At 44.4% G+C, this 22,404-nt stretch overlaps 2 protein-coding genes across 12 annotated transcripts in view; one reads left to right on the top strand and one right to left on the bottom strand.

Moving 5' to 3' along the window:
* Positions 1-1,874: 1,874 nt before the first annotated feature.
* Positions 1,875-14,420, top strand: LOC117409832 (ultra-long-chain fatty acid omega-hydroxylase). 3 transcript variants are annotated; one of them, XM_059006819.1, is made up of 13 exons: positions 1,876-1,965; positions 3,768-3,990; positions 6,052-6,196; positions 7,548-7,601; positions 7,962-8,089; positions 9,684-9,805; positions 10,147-10,417; positions 10,883-10,949; positions 11,367-11,496; positions 11,784-11,917; positions 12,424-12,488; positions 13,270-13,352; positions 13,743-14,420. In XM_059006819.1, the coding sequence occupies exons 2-13, from the start codon at positions 3,769-3,771 to the stop codon at positions 13,912-13,914; spliced, it is 1,593 nt and encodes a 530-aa protein (XP_058862802.1). In that variant the 5' UTR covers positions 1,876-1,965; position 3,768; the 3' UTR covers positions 13,915-14,420. The 3 variants fall into 3 exon arrangements, with proteins under 3 accessions (XP_058862804.1, XP_058862802.1, XP_058862803.1); XM_059006821.1 differs by lacking the exon at positions 13,270-13,352 and having other exon boundaries at positions 1,875-1,965; positions 13,743-13,916; XM_059006820.1 differs by lacking the exon at positions 7,548-7,601.
* A 372-nt stretch (positions 14,421-14,792) lies between these two features.
* Positions 14,793-22,404, bottom strand: part of LOC117409831 (patatin-like phospholipase domain-containing protein 6) — a 37,996-nt gene continuing 30,384 nt past the window's right edge. For 6 of the 9 annotated variants that reach the window (XM_059006817.1, XM_059006812.1, XM_059006813.1 and 3 more), the window contains 6 exons: positions 20,826-20,974; positions 20,017-20,169; positions 19,076-19,189; positions 18,585-18,672; positions 16,853-16,992; positions 14,793-16,388 (listed from right to left, as the gene is read on the bottom strand). In XM_059006817.1, coding sequence (XP_058862800.1) covers positions 16,263-16,388; positions 16,853-16,992; positions 18,585-18,672; positions 19,076-19,189; positions 20,017-20,169; positions 20,826-20,974 — 770 coding nt within the window. In that variant the 3' untranslated portion in view covers positions 14,793-16,262. The remainder of the gene's footprint in view (positions 16,389-16,852; positions 16,993-18,584; positions 18,673-19,075; positions 19,190-20,016; positions 20,170-20,825; positions 20,975-22,404) is intronic. The other 3 variants (XM_059006818.1, XM_059006816.1, XM_059006811.1) reach the window with 1 other exon arrangement.

Here is a 22,404-nt window from a genome sequence, read left to right on the forward strand (position 1 = left end):
TAAACAAAATAGCAAAAGGAAACGTCAACTAAAATAAACGGGTGTGTGTAGGGGCCTCTGCTAGCACAGTCTGAGTTCGACTGTGTAAAAACGGGTTAACAAAACAGGACGTGGTCTGTGTAACTCAAACTGTTCATCATCAACAGTTCAACACAAACGCTGTTTTATTGAAACACCAGGTGCATCCCTGTCTCCGCGCCCTAGCCAAGTGGGCTTCTAATTGAAGCCATTGATTTTGATGTGCTAAGTCACACTTTTGTATAACTGAGGGGGAAAAAGTCATTTGATCGATGTTCAATATAACAAAAATGTATATATCGGATCCGTTGTGCTGAGTTTGTGGTACTCGCGTTAAAATGTGGTACACCGTGTACTGCGCTTGCCCAAGTGATTTTAGCTCAGAAAAACAAGGAAACGCCCATCTAAAAGGGGTACTGAGTTTGGCCTAGGTTTATTTGAATATCATTTGTTCATAATTTAGCAAATGTGACTTTAACTGATGAGCAACAAAATGGGTTTTCTAAAAATGTAAACGTATACGACTTTGTGGATGAACTACAGTTTGTATTGTCTTTAGTGAAATGGGCAGAAGCCAGTCAATTCATATATCGGCTACTAACGTGTCCTAGTGCAACTGCTATCAAGCGCATTACGCTGAAACACGTTTTAATAGAATCGCTGGATTTACTATCAAGCATGCATGGGGCACGCACGCAATCTGCGTTTTAATAAACCCCTAAACAACAGGATGGCTTCACGTGTGTTGAACCTGGGCCAGACGTAGCTCCGCTGTTCCATTTCACACCAGCGTGCCCGCGCGTCTCCTACGCGCTGCTGACGCTCAAAGTCAAGAGGCAACATTTACAATGTCCATATACAGTTTCTGAACTCATAATTAAAGCATGTTAACACAGGCTTATAAGAAACACACCATGCTTACTTCATAAAAGGGAAGAGTAAAAAAAAGGAATAAAATGCAAATTTACTGTTCATGAACCCTAACCCTAACCCTAACCCTAACCCTAACCCTAACCCTAACTGGTGTGACCGGTTTCTGAGCAACGTTCTGAAACAAGGACATTATATTATATTATTATTATTATTTATTTATTAGCAGATGCCCTTATCCAGGGCAATTTACAATTGGTACAAGATATCACATTATTTTTTACATACAATTACCCATTTATACAGTTGGGTTTTTACTGGCGCAATCTAGGTAAAGTACCTTGCTCAAGGGTACAGCAGCAGTGTCCCCCACCTGGGATTGAACCCACGACCCTCCGGTCAAGAGTCCAGAGCCCTAACCACCACACTGCTGCCCTTATAAAAAGGGTGATTTCAATGAGTGTGCTAAAGATTTGCAATATATTTAACAAACTTACTGTTTCAGTGGGAAAGCTGCGTATTCCTCCTGGTCATTTCTATAGAGGCGCTGTGCAACCTTGCGCAGGATTGCTCAGAGACCAGATATAAAAGAAGCTGATGACCTTCCTAAATATGCAAGATATCAGTGCAGAGAAAAAGAAACATCAAACGAAAAATAAAACACATGCAAACTCAAAGGGAGGCATTTCAATAAACCCCAACCAGAAAGAAATCCTGAAAATGTGACCTTCGCAACAACACATTTTTATAAAGAGAAAGTAAAAAAATCTGCCATACCCGCAGGATTACAATTAAACACCATTGCACCTGGATTATGCTTGTCTGTCTGATTACTGATCACCTGCACACTGTTAATCACTTTGCCACACACGCCCGCAGTACATAATAAAGAGCAAGGAAAAATTAACAAACAAGGAAGGGGTGCAGGACAGCTAGCTGTGACCCAAGCATTTGCATACAGGATGTGAAGACAGATCAAGTGCACTGCACTTCCTCATACCCTCCCTGATCTGCTGAGCTCCCTCAGACACTGCACCTACCAGACCCACAACTGAAGCTCCTGGAAGCGCAGCTCAGGTAAGCAAAGCACAGCCCTGTCTGCATCCCGTAGCGAGCGCTCCGCTGCAATCCACAGCGATGGACACAGGGTTAGCATCGCCTGTAGAATTTCAAGATCGAGACCTGGTTTAAAAAAAAAAAAAACTATGTGAACAATTGAGATCTTTTCTTTAACATCATGTAACTACAGAATGGAAAGTATAGCAGAAATACTAGGACAGTATTTCATGTTAGATTTTCAAAAATGTCTTTTTTTTTCAATGTGTCAGTTTTTTTGTTAGGTATATGTGGAAAACTACAAAGCAGTGTGTAATTCAATATGTTAGAGTAACATTATGCAGCAGCTTTCATTCGACTTTATGAAGGAAAATTTAGCTCTCAATCACTTAACTAAACCCTTGCTTGAACCGATAATCTGCTTAATTAGACCTTTTTAATTGTTTTCAGCTCTTAAACAGCTGCAGCGTTCAGGTTCCTTATAAAATGCTAGAGCTGGCAAGCTTGTGGTTTAGGACAGAATGCCAAACAGCAGGCTTAATTCTTAAAACTTAATGTCTTTTGGACGCACAGAATTCAAATACAGTGTTTAGGAATCTATTTGGAAACACTGACATTCGCTTTCTGTTCTGCAAAGTTTATTATAAATAATCCAAGAGTCTGCAGTGTAAATGTTTATCACCTTACCATTTACTACCCATCTCAGCATAACTCTGTGTGCCGTTTAAAATGTTTACAGTATCAACCTCAAGATAAAACTATAATAACTGACAGTGATGAACTTTTTTCTGTATTCAAACCAGCATAGAAATGATCCAAAGGTATAGCTTCTACCGTTTTGCACTTTTGTAGGCTCTTGTGTTTTGTTTGTTTGTTTTATGTATGGACAGTGGTTTAGAGGTAATAAAAAATACAGTTTTTTCTTCTACTTTCATTATCATTTGTGCATCCTGCGGAGCCCCTGTGGTGCTTAGACGGACCCCCGGTTGAAACCCCCTGTTCTACTGAATGCGTGCATTTGTTGAATATTTTAATGGAAGTTTTGAAGGAAGAAAATTTGCATCGAAAACCAGCCCTATATATAAAAAAAAATGTTGAAGAAACTGCTTGGAGCGCATTTCATTTTAACGCCTTGCAGTATTCACCGCACCTAAATGCGCTCGCTGCGTGGTATCTGTCACCATCTCTGAGGTCTTGCTGATAACTACATGTTATTGAGGTCCTCAAATGAAAACAAAGTCTGCTCTTGTTTTCGTTTAAGTGGACCCTTTTGGATTGGATATAACTAATATTTTTTAAACGTGTATAAAGCTCCTGGACTTGCATACTGGGGAAGATATCGAGAACACGTGTTGATGCGTTTTTATATACAGATTCTACATATGCTTTCGACAGCTAGGGACAGAAGTTTTGCAACACCCAGAATTTTAGGATTGCGACATCATTCCAAAAAAAAAAAAAAAAAACTATGAACGTAATTTTAGATATTTTATTTAACACCATGTAAATCAAGGAAACTACCAAACGAGCTTGCAAAAGTCATAATAGTACAGTATTTTGTTACATTTCAAAATGTCACATTTTTGAAACGCTGTCAGTTTTTTTGTGGAAAACCACTAACAGTATATGTAATATGTTAACGTAACATTATCAGCAGGTTTCATCAGACTTGATGAAGCAAAATTGGTTCATTCTGCCTTTGCTATGGGTGCTGGATGCCGTGTGTTGATTGATTTCTACACAGCCGTGTTTATGCCACCTGTTTGATATTCACTTACTCGGTCAGACCCAGTCAGTAAGGTCTCTGTCCCTCTCCCCTGCAGGATGCTGGTCCTTCTGGAGCGAGTGTGGGGGTCTCTCTCCCTCAATCAGAGATCCCCGCGGGGGCTCCTGCTCTCTGGCGCCCTCTTGCTGCTCCTGTACGTCGTGTTGAAGCTCACGCTGCGGACTGTGCGCTTCCTGTGGCGCTACAGCGTCAACGCGCGGCGGCTCCGGTGTTTCACCGAGCCGCCGCGAAGAAACTGGATCTTAGGACACCTCGGCCTGGTAAGGAGGTACTCATTTTAAAGGGGCGACCGGGTTTAACGGGTCAAATGAAACGCCGTGTGGCGGTTGCCCTTTTAAAAAGGTCAGCTAGTGGTGGGTACAGCAGACGCAAAGGCAGGAGATTGCAACTTATGCGAGAGCGCAGCCTGCTGCTGTCAAACCGAATCAACACCGCAACAAAAGCACATGTTAAAGTGGGAATCCTTTTGCACGATGCATAAAAACACAATTGTATGAGAAAAGGGTTAGAGCGAGGTTTGGAGTTGAGGTCAGAGATAGTGTACACCTTATAACCCATATAAACCCGAATTACATTGTAACTATGCATAGTAACATTGTAATTGGGTGTAAGTACCAAGTAACTACCATGTAAGTATAATTGGAGGCACTTGATGTGACGTGTTACCCGAGTTTCGTCCTCACGTTTGTGACGCAGGGGGAGTTTACGATCAACGTTCTACACGTTGTGAGGAGAGGAGCGTGCTGTACGGGGTTCGGCTCCATCACAGATCGGGCTTGTCAATTAGTCCATCATACCGGAACCCCCAAACGAGTTTCCTCCCTGCAGCCTTGTGCATGGTCACGTGTTTAACGATGATGCGGGGTAGGGTGATTCTGCCTAAACCAAAACTGTCTCAATATCCTGCAGTCCAAGGGACTCGTGCACGTCTACGGGCGAAAGATTAGCATCACTCTATAGAATGAACTCATTTAGCTTCATGAATTCAAACGAAACCTGCTGAATAACGTTACCGTACCTTCCATAGACTTAATGAAAAAACGGTATTGAACATTTCAAAAAGGTGACATTTCATAATCTAACATGAAATACTGTCCTGCAGTTATCTAGTACAAACATTCTAGGTGACGCAACATTTGTTTTGGCCACAGCTAAGCTGAATTGCGAAATGTGCAGAACGACCGAAACATACTTCCCTATATGTGTGAGAAAGTGGCCGCAGTGTCTCTCTCCCGAAGTGTAACATTTCTTTTTTTTTTCAATCTGTGTCAGTTTCTTTGTAAAGTATATGGAAAACTACACAGAGGTATATAATTCAATATGTTAAGGTCACATTATTCAGCAGGTTTCATTCGACTTTATGAAACACAGTGAGTTCATTCTGCAAAACTTTTGGCCAGAGCTGTGTCTCAAAATGTCTTGCTTCAATCAGAAGTAGTCCCAAGACTCCCGGGAGGTAGTTTTCTTTTTAAAACAGCTCTTCTTTCTGAGTGACTTCACACTTCTTGTTTTGTCTCAGTGGCTGATTTGATAAACCGAAGCTGTGAAGACTGATAAACCAGTTTCACAGCTGGTAACAGAGGTCAAAGCTGTTTGCAAACAGTTTCAGGAGTCTTAGCTGCTGTTCCCTTTTCAGTGAAATTCAAAATAAAACAGAACATCTCAGTGTTGTTCTCAAGCTTAACAGACCAATACAAAAAACACGTTTGCACAGCAGAACGTTGAGGAGTGTCGACGGAGAATCGATGACGTGGCAGGCTCTGATTGGGTAACTGCTATAATAACTACAGTACTTTGAACGACTGCAGGCAGAGGAAAACGTGTTTTTGTTTTCTCGATTTTTAACATAAAAGCATCCTATTACGGGACAAACTAAAAAGACTTCACTTTGCTTCTGCAGGCGATCAGCCCTGCTTTACTACATCGTGCTGTTAAACTTGTAAGCCGCAGCAACCTTTCCCCTGGTTTCACCACACTGTTTCACAAGTGCGAGTTAGCAATCTCTCCTCTTGCTTGTATTTGCATACTGGGGATGTACTCTGCCCAGCTGCTCCTACAAAACAAGGAGCGCCCTCCTGTGTACAGTAAAATACGCCCAGCAATCCCATTTAAAAAAATCACCTAATTACTGTGCAGCGTGTGTGCAGGAATTCACATCCCTGTGGCACCCTGCGTTTTATTATACCAACATAACCGATTAAGGACAAGAGTTCAGTGAACTTTCTCTTTTTATAAAGCAGAATGCACGTAACCGCCCCACACGCTGCTCTCCTGAAGGCGCGTCTCAGCCGCGTGTGTTTTTTTTTTGCTCTCTGGTTCAGATGAAGAACACGGAGGAGGGTCTGCAAGCGGTGGACGAGCTCGTCAGGACCCACGTGCACTCCTGCTCCTGGTGGCTCGGTCCCTTCTACCCCCTGCTGCGCTTCTTTCACCCCGACTACATCAAACCCCTGCTGATGGCCTCCGGTAGCTATCCGTTTGAAGGGGTTTCAAAACCCTTCAACACGTTGCACTACTATTGATACACTTTGTTTATCTACAGCTCTGGACAAACGTTTTGCATTATTATTATTATTATTATTATTATTATTATTATTTATCCATCCAGGGCGACTTACAATTGTTGCAAGACATCACATTATTTTTACATACAATTACCCATTTATACAGTTGGGTTTTTACTGGAGCAATCTAGGTAAAGTACCTTGCTCAAGGGTACAGCAGCATTGTCCCCCACCTGGGATTGAACCCACGACCCTCCGGTCAAGAGTCCAGAGCCCTAACCTCTACTCCACACTGCTGCCCTATAGTGTTGCTTCATAAAGTCGAACTAAACCTGCTAAAAAATCTGAAGTTAAAAACCTATTGAATTACACACCGCTTTGTAGTTTTCCATATACTTAACATCAAACTGACAAATGGACATTTCTCAATCGAACATGAAATACCGTACTACTACTGTGGCTTCCGGTAGACACTAGCAATATCATTTTGTAGTGTCTTTGATTACATGATGTGAAATAATAGATCTAAATTATGTTAATATAGTGTTTTTTTTAATAATGTCTCAATCCTAACATGTCCAGGTGATGCAAAGCCTTTGTCCACAGCTGGCATGCTTGCAGTCCTACCCTGCAGTCACTCACCTGCTTGTTTAGTTGCATCTTCAGGTTCCTGCTCTTCAGTTTCAGTTGCCTGTCAAAGACATACTGTGTGCAACACAGACTAGATCAGCCAGTGTCTTTAATTGCAAGAAGCAGCACTCAGTGTGATTTTGAAACATACAATGACTACAACATGAACAAACCATTTACTCTTAAATTCAATGACAAGCTTACCTGCTGGCCCTTGCAGCATGATCACTGGTGCCCACGGGCCGTGAAAGAAACACACTCTCTCTCTCTCTCCCTCCCCCTCTCCTCTCTCTCCCTCCTCCTCTCTCTCTCTCTCTCTCTCTCTCTCTCTCTCCCCCCCTCTCCTCTCTCTCTCTCTCCCCCCCTCTCCTCTCTCTCTCCCCCCCTCTCCTCTCTCTCTCCCTCCTCCTCCTCTCTCTCTCTCTCTCTCTCTCTCTCTCTCCCTCCCCCCTCCTCTCTTTCTTGCACTGAGTTTAAACGAGTGACCTGTGTTTAAGTTTCTCTGATTTGGACTGTAGACTTCTGTTGCTGGTGTACAAAGCTTTGCATGGACACCCACTTGCTCCCCTTGAAGTAACTGACGTCCTGCTTTCCCGTGGCTGTTTCTGAATAGTTGCACACAGCTCTTGCACAACGTATACACATGAACGCAATGCCGCGTGTTTCTCTCTGCTTGTCTGCAGCTTCAGTCGTGGTCAAGGATGAACTCTTCTATGGATTTCTGCGCCCATGGCTGGGTAAGTAAGAGGAGCCTGTACTGTACTGGAGGGATGCATTACAGCAGCTCTGTGTTCCTGATGTTTACCTGTCTAATATCCTACTGCCTGTGTTCTCCATCACTCCCTGTTGTTGTGCACAGCGCAACGCTGATATGCTCCCCCTACCTCACTTCTTCCCAATCTGCCTTGGGGAATCTTTTCAGAAGCACACAATTACAAAAAAAGAACCCCTTTTCTGCTTCTGAAAAGCCTCCTGTAGAAGGAGGGAGGTGTTTTATGAATCCCCACGCGGAGAGCGTCACCGTCCTCCCCCTCTCTTGTGGTGTTTGTGACTCTCCTGATTGTGGACGGAGTTGGTTTTCTGTTTCTCTTCTGCAGGGAATGGCCTCCTGCTCAGTAATGGCGAGCGCTGGGCGCGGCACAGACGCCTGCTGACTCCCGCCTTCCACTTCGACATCCTGAAACTCTACATGGAAATCTTCAACAAGTCCACGGACATCATGCACGTGAGTCACGCCGCGGGAGAGCGATCGCAAAAGCTCCAAATCCAATTTTTCTCAATTTCTTGTCGGGTCTGCAGTAATCCAGAGGGATTCTAATTGCAATGAGTCAGAGTCATTATCTGCTATAGATATGTAACCGGGCTACATCAGTCAAAGTCTCTTCACAGAAGAGACAGCACATCTAGTGATCTGGCACTTTGCAAACGTGTTTCCTTTAGTTGTAGGTATGAAGTGATCCTTCAGGGATGCAGTTGTGCATTTGATAATTGCTGCAGTTCGTTAGGCGTGCTCCCAGGTTTATAAATACATTGTTAAGGCAGCTGTTGCTCTACAAACATGTGTTAAAAATATATCCTCTGTAGGTGTTTCCTGTAAAACATAGCCGGCATTTTCTGTTTGCTTCCTGAGATTAAATACAGTGGCTGGCCAAAAAAAAAAAAACACTGACTAACATTTCTTTCTTTCTTTGAATATTTGCACACAACTCTCGCATTGTAGATTATCAGATTCTAGATTAACACCACATGTTTGCATGCACAGGAGATTTTTAAATTTGATTTGCATATCACATTTTTACATCCTGTTAATAACAGCGTGCCAGTAACACGCACAGTGCTGCAAATAGCAAGCTGTTTTTTTTTTCATGTGTACGTGAGTGTTGGATGTAAAGAAATGACACAATTGGCACAGCTTTCTGATCACACAGACTGCAGCGCTGGCTGATCTACAGACGTGCTCAAATTTGTTAGTACCCCTCCACAAAAAACGAAGAATGCACAATTTTCTCTGAAATAACTTGAAACTGACAAAAGTAATTGGCATCCACCATTGTTTATTCCATATTTAATAGAAATCAGACTTTGCTTTTGATTTTTTATTCAACATATTATTGTAAATAATAAAACAAATGAAAATGGCATGGACAAAAATGATGGGACCGCTAACCTAATATTTTGTTGCACAACCTTTAGAGGCAATCACTGCAATCAAACGTTTTCTGTAGCTCTCAATGAGACTTCTGCACCTGTTAACAGGTAGTTTGGCCCACTCTTCCTGAGCAAACTGCTCCAGCTGTCTCAGGTTTGATGGGTGCCTTCTCCAGACTGCAAGTTTCAGCTCTTTTCATAGATGTTCAATAGGATTGAAACAAATGTGTCCAGGCCATTTTAGAATATCTTTGTAGAATAAGCAATAATTCATCTCTTTTCACAGCTTCTTTGCTTTATTCTATGACATACCAAAGGCATGCAAGTATACATGATAAAATAGCTTTTAATTTCATCACTTTTCAGGAGGAATGAAGCATTATTTCAATGAGCTGTAAGGGTACCAACAAATTTGAGCACGTCTGTATAAACACATATAGCAAACAGACACTAAGGAATGCTATTGTGGTTTTAAATGACAGTACATCTGGCTCACTGCATCTGCAAAATACTGTTGTCAAAATAAATGTGTTCCTGTTCCCTTTTGGGGCTGCCATTGCAGTTACTGTTTTTTTTGTTTTTACAAAAAATCCGGCACCAATCTAGTTTCCTTTCGTCTCGGTGGCAGCGCACCGAGACCGTGTTAAACTCTCCCTGCCTGTGTTTCTCAGGCAAAGTGGCGCCACCTGCTGGCTGAGGGGACCAGCTGCCTGGATATGTTTGATCAGGTCAGTCTGATGACTCTGGACAGCCTCCTCAAATGCACCTTCAGCTACGACAGCAACTGCCAGCAGTGAGTAAACGAAAACCGCCTGCTCATGAATGTTTTTGGAGCGCGGTGGTTCTTCCATACATTAGGATGCATTCGGGTTGAATTAAACACAGAAATCCGGGTGTGTTCTATATGGTTTTAATATCAGCCACTGGTTAGATCAGGGGTGTGCAAAGTTTGCCCTTCCACTCCTGGTCTTTGTTCCAAACTGTTTAATCGAACCCCCATCCAGACCTTGAAGTGGTTCATTATCTCCTTTAACCTGCCGGACCGTGATTGGTTAGCCAGCCCTGAACTGGAATGTTACGCAATCCCTCCACCCAGTCCAGCCCCAATTTGTGCTCTCCTCCCTCCCTCCGCAGGAAACCCAGCGAGTACATCGCTGCCATCTTTGAGCTGAGCACCCTGGTGAAGCAGCGGCAGTTCCACCTGCCCCATCACCTGGACTTTCTGTACCGGCGCTCGGAGGAGGGCAGGCGGTTCGCCCGCGCCTGCGCCGTCGTTCACCAGTTCACCTCCGCGGTGGTGCGGCAGCGCAAAGCAGCCCTGCAGAGCCAGCAGGGACTGGGAGAGGAGCTGCTGGCAAAGAAGGGCAAGGTGACGGACTTCATCGACGTGCTGCTGCTCTCCAAGGTACCTCTCTCAGGCTCCCGGGCGGCTGCACCCCCAGAGAAACGCGTGCTTCTTCATCTCTATTCAGGATCTACACACATTTACATACACAAAGCCCTTGGTCTTCCCAGCACTGTCAAATATTTCAAATCCAAACGTCTTTCTTTCTTTGAATATTTGCACACAGCCCTCGCAGTCTAGGTTATCAGGTAACACTTCACCACACACATCTGCATGCGCAGAAGAGGGATTTTATTTGATTTTGATTTGTCAGCCTGTTATTAATAATGTCACTAACACACACAGCCTGTCTTCGTAGCTCAGTCCTTCTAGCCCTGGTACTGGTCTGGTTGCTCTTTGGTGGACTCTCTCCAGGGCCACCATGTCCCTTTGGTGGTGACAGGAATTGGACACGGTACTTTAAGTGTGGTCTCGCAGTGCATTGTAAAACCTCATCTTAGAGAGGCTGGTCTTTTTGTGTTTAAGGACGAGGACGGGAATGGACTCTCCGACGAAGAGATCAAAGCAGAATGCGACACCTTTATGTTTGAAGGTAAGACGGTCAAGGCGACTGGCTGCAGTTAAAACACTGTTTAGTACAACCTCCGTCCATTCCCTTCAGAGGGGACGGTAATGACAAACCACCTCGCGCCAGAAAGACACCTTTTCAGGAGTCTTTCCAGAAGCAGACCCCAGTGGTTGGAAATGCGTTGGTGAGCCTGATCACTAATTCTCAAGCAGAAACAGCAAAAGAGAATGACGGAGGATTCACTAGACGTGGAGTTGACCACTTCACTGCTCTGTCCATGTGGATTCCTTAAGGCTACCAAAAGCCTTTTCGATATTAATTATATTTTTTAGTTTTTTTTTTTACAAAATTACACTGCAGTTATACCTCCTTTCCAAATCTATCTCTGTCCTTTCAAGTTGCGCTTCTCCGTAGCCTCCCCCACCTCTCTCTCTCTTTCAGGTCACGACACCACAGCCAGTGGAATCTCCTGGGTCCTTCACAACCTCTCCCAGCACCCAGAGTACCAGGAGCTGTGCAGAGAGGAGATCAACACGCTGCTGGCAGGGCGAGACAGCGAGGAGATCGAATGGTCAGTGTCCACTGCAGCCCTGTCTGTCTGGTACAGACGCTCCAGAGCAGCAGAGCTGCAGAGCAAACGCACACAACCACCCGACGCCTCCTGGCCTTCAACACTGTGGAGCTCCTGCGCTGAGGGAACAGAATAGGACAGCCTGGGTCGTGCAGTAAATAACTGAGCACACTCTACTCCTGCAAAATAACCTCCGTCGTGCTCCTGCCTTCCTCAGTGTGGTGTTTAAGCGTGTGGTTGCAGGGGGTGTGTGCGTCTCATCTCTTACTGTCCCCGTGTCTCTGCAGGAATGATCTGTCTCAGCTGCCCTTCACCACTATGTGTATAAAGGAGAGTCTCCGACTGCACCCTCCCGTCAACGCGGTGACGCGCCGCTTCACCAAGGACATCAAGGTACCAGAGGACCGTCTCATCCCTTCAGGTGAGACCCTGAATCAACGCTGAAGGGCGCACGCACCCACACAGATCTGTGCTCCAAATCTGCACAATTATATTCAGAAAGGAAAACGCACGTCCGCACGAGGGTAGCAGAAAGCAGCTCTCGTCAATGGAGCAATCTACCCCAACTTGACAAACGAAGCGACTTCTCTGAAATATACGGGGGTCTCGGACACCCCTTCATTCCAGCCTTTCGTGCTGAAGCTTGATAAGGGCTTTCTTTAGTGTATTGAAAGAACCCGAATCTCTAAGTAATGGTGATCTCCCATTATGTATTTATGTTTCCGACCCTTATGCTGAAGTAGATTTTTGTTCTTTGCTTGATTTTATTTTGTAGTCTTTAATTTTGATTTGTGCAGACTTTCATAAACTCTGATAAAACCGTGGTGTTGTTGAGAATTCACACAAGGGGCTAAAGGGCTTTTGCTGCCAAAGAGAGATCCTAACAAACGAGGGACACTGACCTAAAGCCTTCCTCCTTCCTTCCAGGAAATATCTGCCTGGTCAGTATCTATGGAACCCACCACAACCCAGTAGTGTGGCCTGAGCCTGAGGTAAGCCAAGCGCAGAAACGTCTATCAGCTTGACTTTGCTTCTTACAAGTTTACTGCTGGTTTCACAGAGCTTCATTACCACTAACTGTGGACGGACTACCTTACCCAAGGTAACATTAGCCCAGGATTAGTGCTAATTTGGCTCTGTGAAAAGTGTTTAGAGTTATGTAAAGGGCTTCATCTTCTAGAACGTAAAAACCTAACCAAAGTTACAAACTAGAGGAGGCCAGTCAATGTTGACCCAGTTCCTTATAGATAATTGATCTCAGAACTGCGTCCGGGAGGCTATTGGAGGATAACAGTGACTCGGCACCAACAACACTGCTTGGCAACCCGTTCCATACACCCTCCACTCTGTGTGTGATACAGAAACGGGCTCCTACCCTCTGAATCTGCATCCACTCAACTTCCACATGTGTCCTTTGGTCTTGGGCTCTAAGCTGCATTTGAAATAGTGACTGGACTTTAAAAGCGTTGATCAGTTTGCCTCAAACAAGTCTTATTTTCTACACAGGTTCCTCAACCTGTCCTCATAATTCGTACCTTTCAAGCCCTGGGATTAGTCTCCCATTGCTCTTCAATGTCCTTTTTGTAGCATGGATACCAACCCTGAACACAGTAATCCAAGTGGGGTCTCATCAGGGCGGTGCACCTCCTGCATAACCTCCCTTGATCTGAAAACCTTTTCCATTATGTAAGCAGGGCTTCTGCTAGCCTTTTCCATGGTCTCCCCACACTGGCTGGATGTCCACTAACTGGAAATCTTCTGCTCTCCCTGCAGGTTTACAATCCATACCGCTTCGACCCGGAGAATGCTAAAGGCAGGTCGTCATACGCCTTCATCCCCTTCTCTGCAGGGCCCAGGTACTGGCTCCTCATTGAGGATCTACAGCATGCTGGTCCAACCCTTCAACCCTGGGCTTGGACGCATGGAAGCTAGACTGAAGCCAGTGGGAGAAAGCTTTAGAGAAACATGAATACATCTTAATATGGGAGTCACTTTTGTAGGATTGCATGCATCGTCAAAAGAGGGTGAAACAAAAGCTTTCAGTATAACCTTCTCTTGAAACTTGTAACCCTATTGGCTAACAGTGTCACATGACCAAAAGTAGTTTGTGCAATTGCCCACAAACTGGCCAATAGCGAAAGAACTCTTGTGCTCTCGGTATTATCGTCTTTTTAATATGTATCGCATCTCCTGATGCTGCTCCACACACTGCTGACTGAAGCTGTTTACCCTTTACCTGCTTACAGGAACTGCATCGGGCAGAACTTTGCCATGGCTGAGATGAAGGTGGTGGTGGCTCTAACCCTGCGTCGATTCAGGGTCTCTCCCCACACCAAGGAGGTCCGTCGCAAGCCAGAGCTCGTCCTCCGAGCCGAGGGAGGCCTCTGGCTTCAACTGGAACCAATAACCAAGCGGTGAACATCGTCCCAGCACCTCTGAGACCCCCCCAACAACCAACCAGTGAAACCCTGAACCAGAGGATATGGTCCCAGCATCTGAGACCCCCCAATAACCAGAGCTTCCGCCTTGATTTTTGAATGTGTTTTGCGATTGATTGTTCATTCTCGAGTGTGTCTCATCTTTACTTTCCATCCCTTGATTTTTTTGTACAATGGTAATTCATTGTATTGCTTCTATTATGCACAAGGTTTCCTTTTTTAAATGCGATTCCTGTTAGCACTCTCAGTGTTTCCACTGGTCCCCCTCTTCCTGATTCCTTGCTTGTTTTTAGATTTACTGTAGAGCTGATTGGAGCACGTCCACACCATTCTGAACTCCCAGGGATGCTCAGCTCTTAATGCGGTGGCATTGCTCTTGCACTGTTTGTGGTTTCCAAGAAATGCAAAAAAATCAAGTTTGTATTATATTTTCATGCTTTCATGTTTAAATGTTAATGCATTTTATATAGATATAATTTGACTGGAGTTGTCTTTCCTAGTCCTGTCTGGATACAGGTCTCGTGTTGGAGAAAGTTAAGTGCCAGTAACTTTCACTTCATTCAATCATGTTTATCTTGGGCAAAGGCATGGAAAATATCCAAAATCACTTTTCCTTTTCTCTGAAACCTTTCTGATGTGCTGAGCAACGTTTTCAAACACATTTTCTTAACATGGAATTACTGCACCTCCTTTTCCTTGTGTTAAAGATTTTGGTGTAAAACACTTTGAACTATAACCCAAGTGTTTTACAACATAAATCAGAGAGGCTTGTCTTGTTGGTTTTGTCACTTGCCTTGCATGCAGCATCACATGATCCACTCACTGCAAGAAGAAATAAGCAGCAGGTCCAACAGCCAATTCCATTCCTTGTGTTTTTATTGTTCAGTCTTTTTCCAGATATTAATTCAATTATATCACATTTGTTCTACATATTTATCAATATATTATATTTCTTCTCATTATTATTATTGCAAAAGTAAACCCAAAATATAATCCCCTCCAAATTTGTACACCAAGTTAGGGATCAGTGCAAACTAACAGCAGTTAAAAGTAATAAACATTATCATTTTCATGTTAGTCTCATTTCCACTCAAGGAATCAGACTGGTATTAAAAAAAGAAAACTATAACAAAAATATTTTATAAATAACTACCTTTAAATATACTGGCAACGCGTACCACAGCATTGCACAGACATGAGGGAAGTGGCATTGCTGTCTCTAGACTCCTAGACCCCTGGAAGAGCTCTGAAATGCTGCAGTTCAGTCCGTGCAGGGAGGGTTTAAGACCAGGGTCATGGTATTGTTTTTACACTTGGCTTTCAGAGTGTAAACACGTTGCTTTCAGTGCGTTACAAAGTTCTTTAGAAGCAACACAGACGTTTAAACGCTGGCTGGATCTGATCTGTAGATTTAATCCAAACCACAGGTAGAGGGAAAGGGAACTAAAGCAATCAGATGGAAGCTGAGAGACTGAGCCCTCGCTGTTGGCACATGCTGAGCTGCTTTCTGTCTCTCGTCCCTTTTCACATCAGAAACCAAACGCAATGAGAGTGAGAGGGTGAGAGTGAAGCGATTCAGAAATAAGACATCATTATAAAGGATTCAAAGCACTTGGTAGAGGCATATGTAATGTTGAGGACTATTCACAAACCTTTTTAAAAAGTCTGCTTTAACTCATTAACTCATATTAGTGTATCAGATGATTTTAGTGGTTGGTTCGTTTTATAGTTATGGAAGGTCAGCTGTTTTAAGTTATCTTTCCTACACTACAGGAACAGTGGAGTTACTATTATTCAGGATCGGTTTTGAATGGCTGTTAAACAAGCAAACAGTAACCTAACTATTTTCTGTGTCATGACATGGGGCTTTGTGAATCCGTCTTAATATTTTTTTTTTAAAAAGTAGTTCATTAGGGACAGAGAGTTGTTGGAAAATCTTTCTATTTTGGACCTTTGGTTTTCGAAGGAATCTGGGAATATGCATGAACACACCAGTGTGCATAAATATTCAACTGCTTAAAGTGATCATGTGTAGGACAAACATCACTCCCTCACACATACTGCTCACGCACACGCACACGCACACGCACACGCTTCCATTTCTTGAGAAAACAAAAATAATTTTTTTGGGTTAACGGCTAATAAAATCTTAATTTTTTTTTTTTTAAATACTTATCTGTCCGTTAATGCACCTCAATATATTTTGCATTAATTATATTAGTTCATTATTGAAGGCTTATCTTCTTTTATATATAAAAAAAGAACACATATTTTACAGTGTTGCAAGGTCCAGGCTTTTTGTTTCTGTTAAAGACCCCAGACTGGCTCTCACAGCAGCTTCCTTCCACCCCCTCCACTCTCACTCCATCTCCCTGGCTCCGAGTCGGAGGTCTCCGTCCCAGATGCTGCTTCCAAGGGTTTCTTCCTACGATTTCGGATCGACTTCTCTTCATCCTGGGAAACACAGAGCTGTATTTGTGATCTGGTTTAGCAGCTAGAGTGGTGCCGATACACAGCTTTGCACAGTAATTCCCTTCAACATGTTTTAAACGGCCCTGCATTAATTAAAACAGAATAAAACCTGCTAACTCCACAGCGCTACACAAAGCTCTTCCTCATGTGCCCTTGAATACGCAATTACTGAGCACCAATCAATACCAACCCGAGAGTGACTTAATATAGAGCCCGTCGTGAGCAACCCACAGTATTTGCGATTACTTATCGTTTTTCTATCTGGTTGATATAAAATCATTTTGATTTCCTTTCCTGGTTTTCGCTTTGCTCGTTTCTATAGAAACGCATCACCTCAGTAAAATGGGGGAGTGTAGTCCTGGGCCAGATTAAACTCGACAGCCCTTCCCCCCCCCCCCCCCCCCTCCCCCGTGGTGTCACAGTGCTGGGGGAGAGCAGGGCCTCACCGTCTCAAACACCCCGTTCTGTGTCCACTCCGCAGGGACTTGATCTTCAGGCTCCTCCTCCTCCTCTTCCTCTCCCTCCTCCTCTCTCACAGTGTCCATCCCATCATCCTCGTACTCCGTCAGATAGTCCGACTCCTCTGCTGATCCAACCAACACAGCACCATTTACAACAAGCATTTCATTAACAGGGATATACAATCATATTCCGAATACTGACGATTTGATATACTACTGCAGGGTTACAAACTCACACTAGCCCTGCTGCTGCTGCTGCTGCTGCACCCAGCCCTGGGGTTCAGAGCTCCCCTCAATGAAGTCTAGTATTATTAATATTGAAATGATCAGGAGCTAGGAGTTTGAGCAGGGTTACAAACTCACACTAGCCCTGCTGCTGCTGCTGCTGCACCCAGCCCTGGGGTTCAGAGCTCCCCTCAATGAAGTCTAGTATTATTAATATTGAAATGATCAGGAGCTAGGAGTTTGAGCAGGGATGGAAACTCACACTAGCCCTGCTGCTGCTGCTGCTGCACCCAGTCCTGGGGTTCAGAGCTCCCCTCAATGAAGTCTGTTATTATTAATATTGAAATGATCAGGAGCCAGGAGTTTGAGCAGGGTTAGAAACTCACACTAGCCCTGCTGCTGCTGCTGCTGCACCCAGTCCTGGGGTTCAGAGCTCCCCTCAATGAAGTCTGTTATTATTAATATTGAAATGATCAGGAGCCAGGAGTTTGAGCAGGGTTAGAAACTCACACTAGCCCTGCTGCTGCTGCTACTGCTGCACCCAGTCCTGGGGTTCAGGGCCCTGGCAAATTTGCTCAAAACAGCAAGCCAGTCTCACCCATGAGTCTGTAGGTTTACTCACAGGAGCTGGTAAGCCAGCCAGAAGGTCCTGATCTTTTCAATACTGAACTGAAGGTAGTTATGGAACCCAGGACTGAGCCGATACCAGAGAGCTCCACAGTCTCAAGAGCAGCTCCCAGGACCGAGAGCCGATACCAGAGAGCTCCACATTCTCAAGAGCAGCTCCCAGGACCGAGAGCCGATACCAGAGAGCTCCACATTCTCAAGAGCAGCTCCCAGGACCGAGAGCCGATACCAGAGAGCTCCACAGTCTCAAGAGCAGCTCCCAGGACCGAGAGCCGATACCAGAGAGCTCCACATTCTCAAGAGCAGCTCCCAGGACTGAGGGCCGATACCAGAGAGCTCCACATTCTCAAGAGCAGCTCCCAGGACCGAGGGCCGATACCAGAGAGCTCCACATTCTCAAGAGCAGCTCCCAGGACCGAGAGCCGATACCAGAGAGCTCCACAGTCTCAAGAGCAGCTCCCAGGACCGAGAGCCGATACCAGAGAGCTCCACATTCTCAAGAGCAGCTCCCAGGACTGAGGGCCGATACCAGAGAGCTCCACATTCTCAAGAGCAGCTCCCAGGACCGAGAGCCGATACCAGAGAGCTCCACATTCTCAAGAGCAGCTCCCAGGACTGAGGGCCGATACCAGAGAGCTCCACATTCTCAAGAGCAGCTCCCAGGACCGACAGCCGATACCAGAGAGCTCCACATTCTCAAGAGCAGCTCCCAGGACCGACAGCCGATACCAGAGAGCTCCACATTCTCAAGAGCAGCTCCCAGGACCGAGAGCCGATACCAGAGAGCTCCACATTCTCAAGAGCAGCTCCCAGGACGAGAGCCGATACCAGAGAGCTCCACATTCTCAAGAGCAGCTCCACTCACCGTCCGCAGCGAGGTAGCTCGGCACCGTCTCGATCCGGGACACAATCTCAGCGAGATCAGTGAAGTCAGCACCAGCGCAGGGGTAGCTCTGGCAGGGAGAAGGGAATCAGATTAAAACATGAACCTGCAGAGAGAGGAACCGATTCCTGACTGGCCAAGAGAAGCTACAACATACAGCTATGGGCAACAGATTATCATCACATGGAATTTGAGGATTCAGACATAACAAAAATGAAATCAGTATAATTTATATTTAACATCGAGTAATAAAAGCAACTACAAAATGATAAAAATCGAAAAAAAAAGGATTACCGGAAGCCATAATAGTAATACAGCAGATTTAGATTTTGAAACGCCACGATGTTTTCGATGTTTTCGTGTGTAACCCAACGTGTTAACGTTACTCAGTAGGTCTCACTGGACTGTATGAAGCGCAGCGAGTTCATTCGAGGGAGAAGCCGGTTCCTGTTTCGTTCTCAGCGGATACTCACGGTCTTCTTGCTGTCGTTGAAATCGGCTGATCGTCTGTCTTTCAGCATCTTATCAATGATATCCCCCCGGCCCCAGCCACTGAACACCACCTTCCCGTGCTGCAGCCCCACCTCCTGGGAGACAGAGACACAGGAGCCGTGTTACCAACACTCAATCTGAAGAGCTCTCAAAGCACTGCAGACCGCGTTTTCATTTCTCTGTAAGAGGCGTTTGCTCCCTTATCCTTTACCTTTCTAATGCTGTTTACGATATGACTGAGTGGTTGCTCCAATATTGAATTTGAATAATATTTCTCTAGATCGGAATGACTATAGCATTTTCTGTGCCCGTCAAATCCTAGTTGCCAGCTGCTTTTTGAGTACTTCCCGACTCCAGAGAAGGCAGTGCTCATGACCTTTGAGAGGTCACCGCATTATCGGATTCTTTTGCAAACAGGAAGTCCACAAAAACAGCCGGCAACTATGACTCTACAGACTCAGATAACGAAGCAACTGGAGTTAGAACGATTGTAACTGTTTTAAAAACTAATGAAAAAATACATGAATTAGTGCCAGGGAACCATGCGGCTTTCAAGTCTGAAAAAAATTTTCAAAAATCGGAACAAACTCTTGCATATTGTCTTACTCTGAATTAGCTCTGAAAAGAATAGCAGTACCATATTACAGTAGCAAAATAACCCCATGACCCCATCACATTCCCTATTGAAGAAAGAGAGAGCCTCCTCTGCCTAGTAGAATGAATGTCACTCATTTCATCTCATTGATGAGTCACTTGCTACAGCCACTTATAAATTCTAAATGAATGAATATGCAAAATGATTATTTTTGCCAGCGAACACATTTCAAGCACAGCTTGCTTCTAGATTTGAATACTCCGCACTAAAGCTTGCTCGTGGAAGCTCCTGTCTCCTGACACGGCTCTCAGGCTGGCAGGGACTCACGTAGATCTCGTCGAACTTGCCGAAGTCCATGGTTTTGAAGTGGTCGATGGGCGGGCGAATGTACTCGCAGTACGCGCTGTTCTTCACCACCTCCAGCTGCCGCACACACGACACGTAGGCCAGCCGGGACTGGATCTCAGCCATGTCAGGAACCTGGGAGCGGGGGAGACACACAGGCTGGCTTCTTTACGTGGGTTATGGGACGAGGTTCGAAGAGGTTGACTCCGACTCGTTCTGCGTTGGCTTGTCCGGTTCTAACAGGACACGTCAACACAAAACATCCCTTCCTCTTATTCAGGGAGGAAGACTTCAAATCCCAGCGCAGCGTGAAGGCCCGGGATTACAAGCCTCCAGAAAGAGCTGGAGGCACACAGCACATGCTTCCTGTATTCTGAGGAGTATCGGCAAATATCTACCAACATCAAATGATGCAATTATTGATACAGAATTGATATCACTTGCTTACACAAAACAACAAACGATGAAAAACAAAACAGCAAACTAGACACTTGTTGAAAATGTTTCTTGCTAATACGCAAAGAAAATGACAAGAACATTTATTGTTGTATTTTTTTTTTTTTAAGTAATTGCTTGCTACCCTGGTACAGATACAAATGGACATTTTGGGCCAGACTGAAATTTGCACCCCTTTGTGTGTTCAGAAATACTAAAAGAAACATTCTGATTAAAAGTCTCCCTCAACGTCTTCAAGATGGACCTTTTTTGTCTTTTTAATTGACCAGCTTTCTTTAAGTATTTCTAATTTCTCCACTTCTGAGTGTTTTACAGTTCGAGGTGAAGCCTCCTACCTTCACTTTCTCCGCCCAGGGGTTAATGCGTTTCCACAGCAACCACCAGCCAGACAGGCTGTCTCCATAGTTACAGAGGCCAGTCTCGTCCCGGCTGCCCACGTCGATGGCGATCACCGTTTTGGCCCCCATGTTCCTGGCGATGTCCGCTGTGGGTGAGAAAAACAACGAAACAAAAACAGCAACTTCAAAACAGCTCATCAACAGAGACTCAAAACAGCAACTTCAAAACAGGGCAGCAATAGAGACTCAAAACAGCAACTTCAAAACAGGACAGCAATAGAGACTCAAAACAGCAACTTCAAAACAGCTCATCAATAGAGACTCAAAACAGCAACTTCAAAACAGCTCATCAATAGAGACTCAAAACAGCAACTTCAAAACAGCTCATCAATAGAGACTCAAAACAGCAACTTCAAAACAGCTCATCAATAGAGACTCAAAACAGCAACTTCAAAACAGCTCATCAATAGAGACTCAAAACAGCAACATCAAAACAGCTCATCAATAGAGACTCAAAACAGCAACTTCAAAACAGCTCATCAATAGAGACTCAAAACAGCAACTTCAAAACAGCTCATCAATAGAGACTCAAAACAGCAACTTCAAAACAGCTCATCAATAGAGACTCAAAACAGCAACTTCAAAACAGCTCATCAATAGAGACTCAAAACAGCAACTTCAAAACAGCTCATCAATAGAGACTCAAAACAGCAACTTCAAAACAGCTCATCAATAGAGACTCAAAACAGCAACTTCAAAACAGCTCATCAATAGAGACTCAAAACAGCAACTTCAAAACAGCTCATCAATAGAGACTCAAAACAGCAACTTCAAAACAGCTCATCAATAGAGACTCAAAACAGCAACTTCAAAACAGCTCATCAATAGAGACTCAAAACAGCAACTTCAAAACAGCTCATCAATAGAGACTCAAAACAGCAACTTCAAAACAGGGCAGCAATAGAGACTCAAAACAGCAACTTCAAAACAGGGCAGCAATAGAGACTCAAAACAGCAACTTCAAAACAGCTCATCAATAGAGACTCAAAACAGCAACTTCAAAACAGCTCATCAATAGAGACTCAAAACAGCAACTTCAAAACAGCTCATCAACAGAGACTCAAAACAGCAACTTCAAAACAGCTCATCAATAGAGACTCAAAACAGCAACTTCAAAACAGCTCATCAATAGAGACTCAAAACAGCAACTTCAAAACAGCTCATCAATAGAGACTCAAAACAGCAACTTCAAAACAGGGCAGCAATAGAGACTCAAAACAGCAACTTCAAAACAGGGCAGCAATCGGTCCAACTGCCATCGAGCAAGCGAACCTGTCAGGACGCTACAAGACTGTCACAAACGCTGCAACCAGTAAAACACTCGGGCACTTTTAGTTGCTTTCTTAAAATCATCTGCAAGCTCTGTTTGTTTGTTTTTCGTAAGAGATAAGTCAATTCATTGTGGGGGGCAGCGTCTGGGGGGGGCACGTTCTGAGCTGTACAGAACAAAGTGGGCTGGGCTTGATATACAGATAACTAAGGCACGGTCGGGGCTTTGAGCAAACCCACTTTTAAC

The sequence above is a fragment of the Acipenser ruthenus genome, chromosome 34 (genome assembly GCF_902713425.1).
Source record: "Acipenser ruthenus chromosome 34, fAciRut3.2 maternal haplotype, whole genome shotgun sequence".
Taxonomy (NCBI): domain Eukaryota; kingdom Metazoa; phylum Chordata; class Actinopteri; order Acipenseriformes; family Acipenseridae; genus Acipenser; species Acipenser ruthenus.

Coding starts and splice junctions, on each gene's coding strand:
- LOC117409832 (XM_059006819.1), top strand. CDS start 3,769: ATGCTGGTCCTTCTGGAGCGAGTGTGGGGGTCTCTCTCCCTCAATCAG. Junction 3,991..6,051: donor TCTTAGGACACCTCGGCCTG/GTAAGGAGGTAC, acceptor TCTCTGGTTCAG/ATGAAGAACACGGAGGAGGG. Junction 10,950..11,366: donor CGACACCTTTATGTTTGAAG/GTAAGACGGTCA, acceptor TCTCTCTTTCAG/GTCACGACACCACAGCCAGT.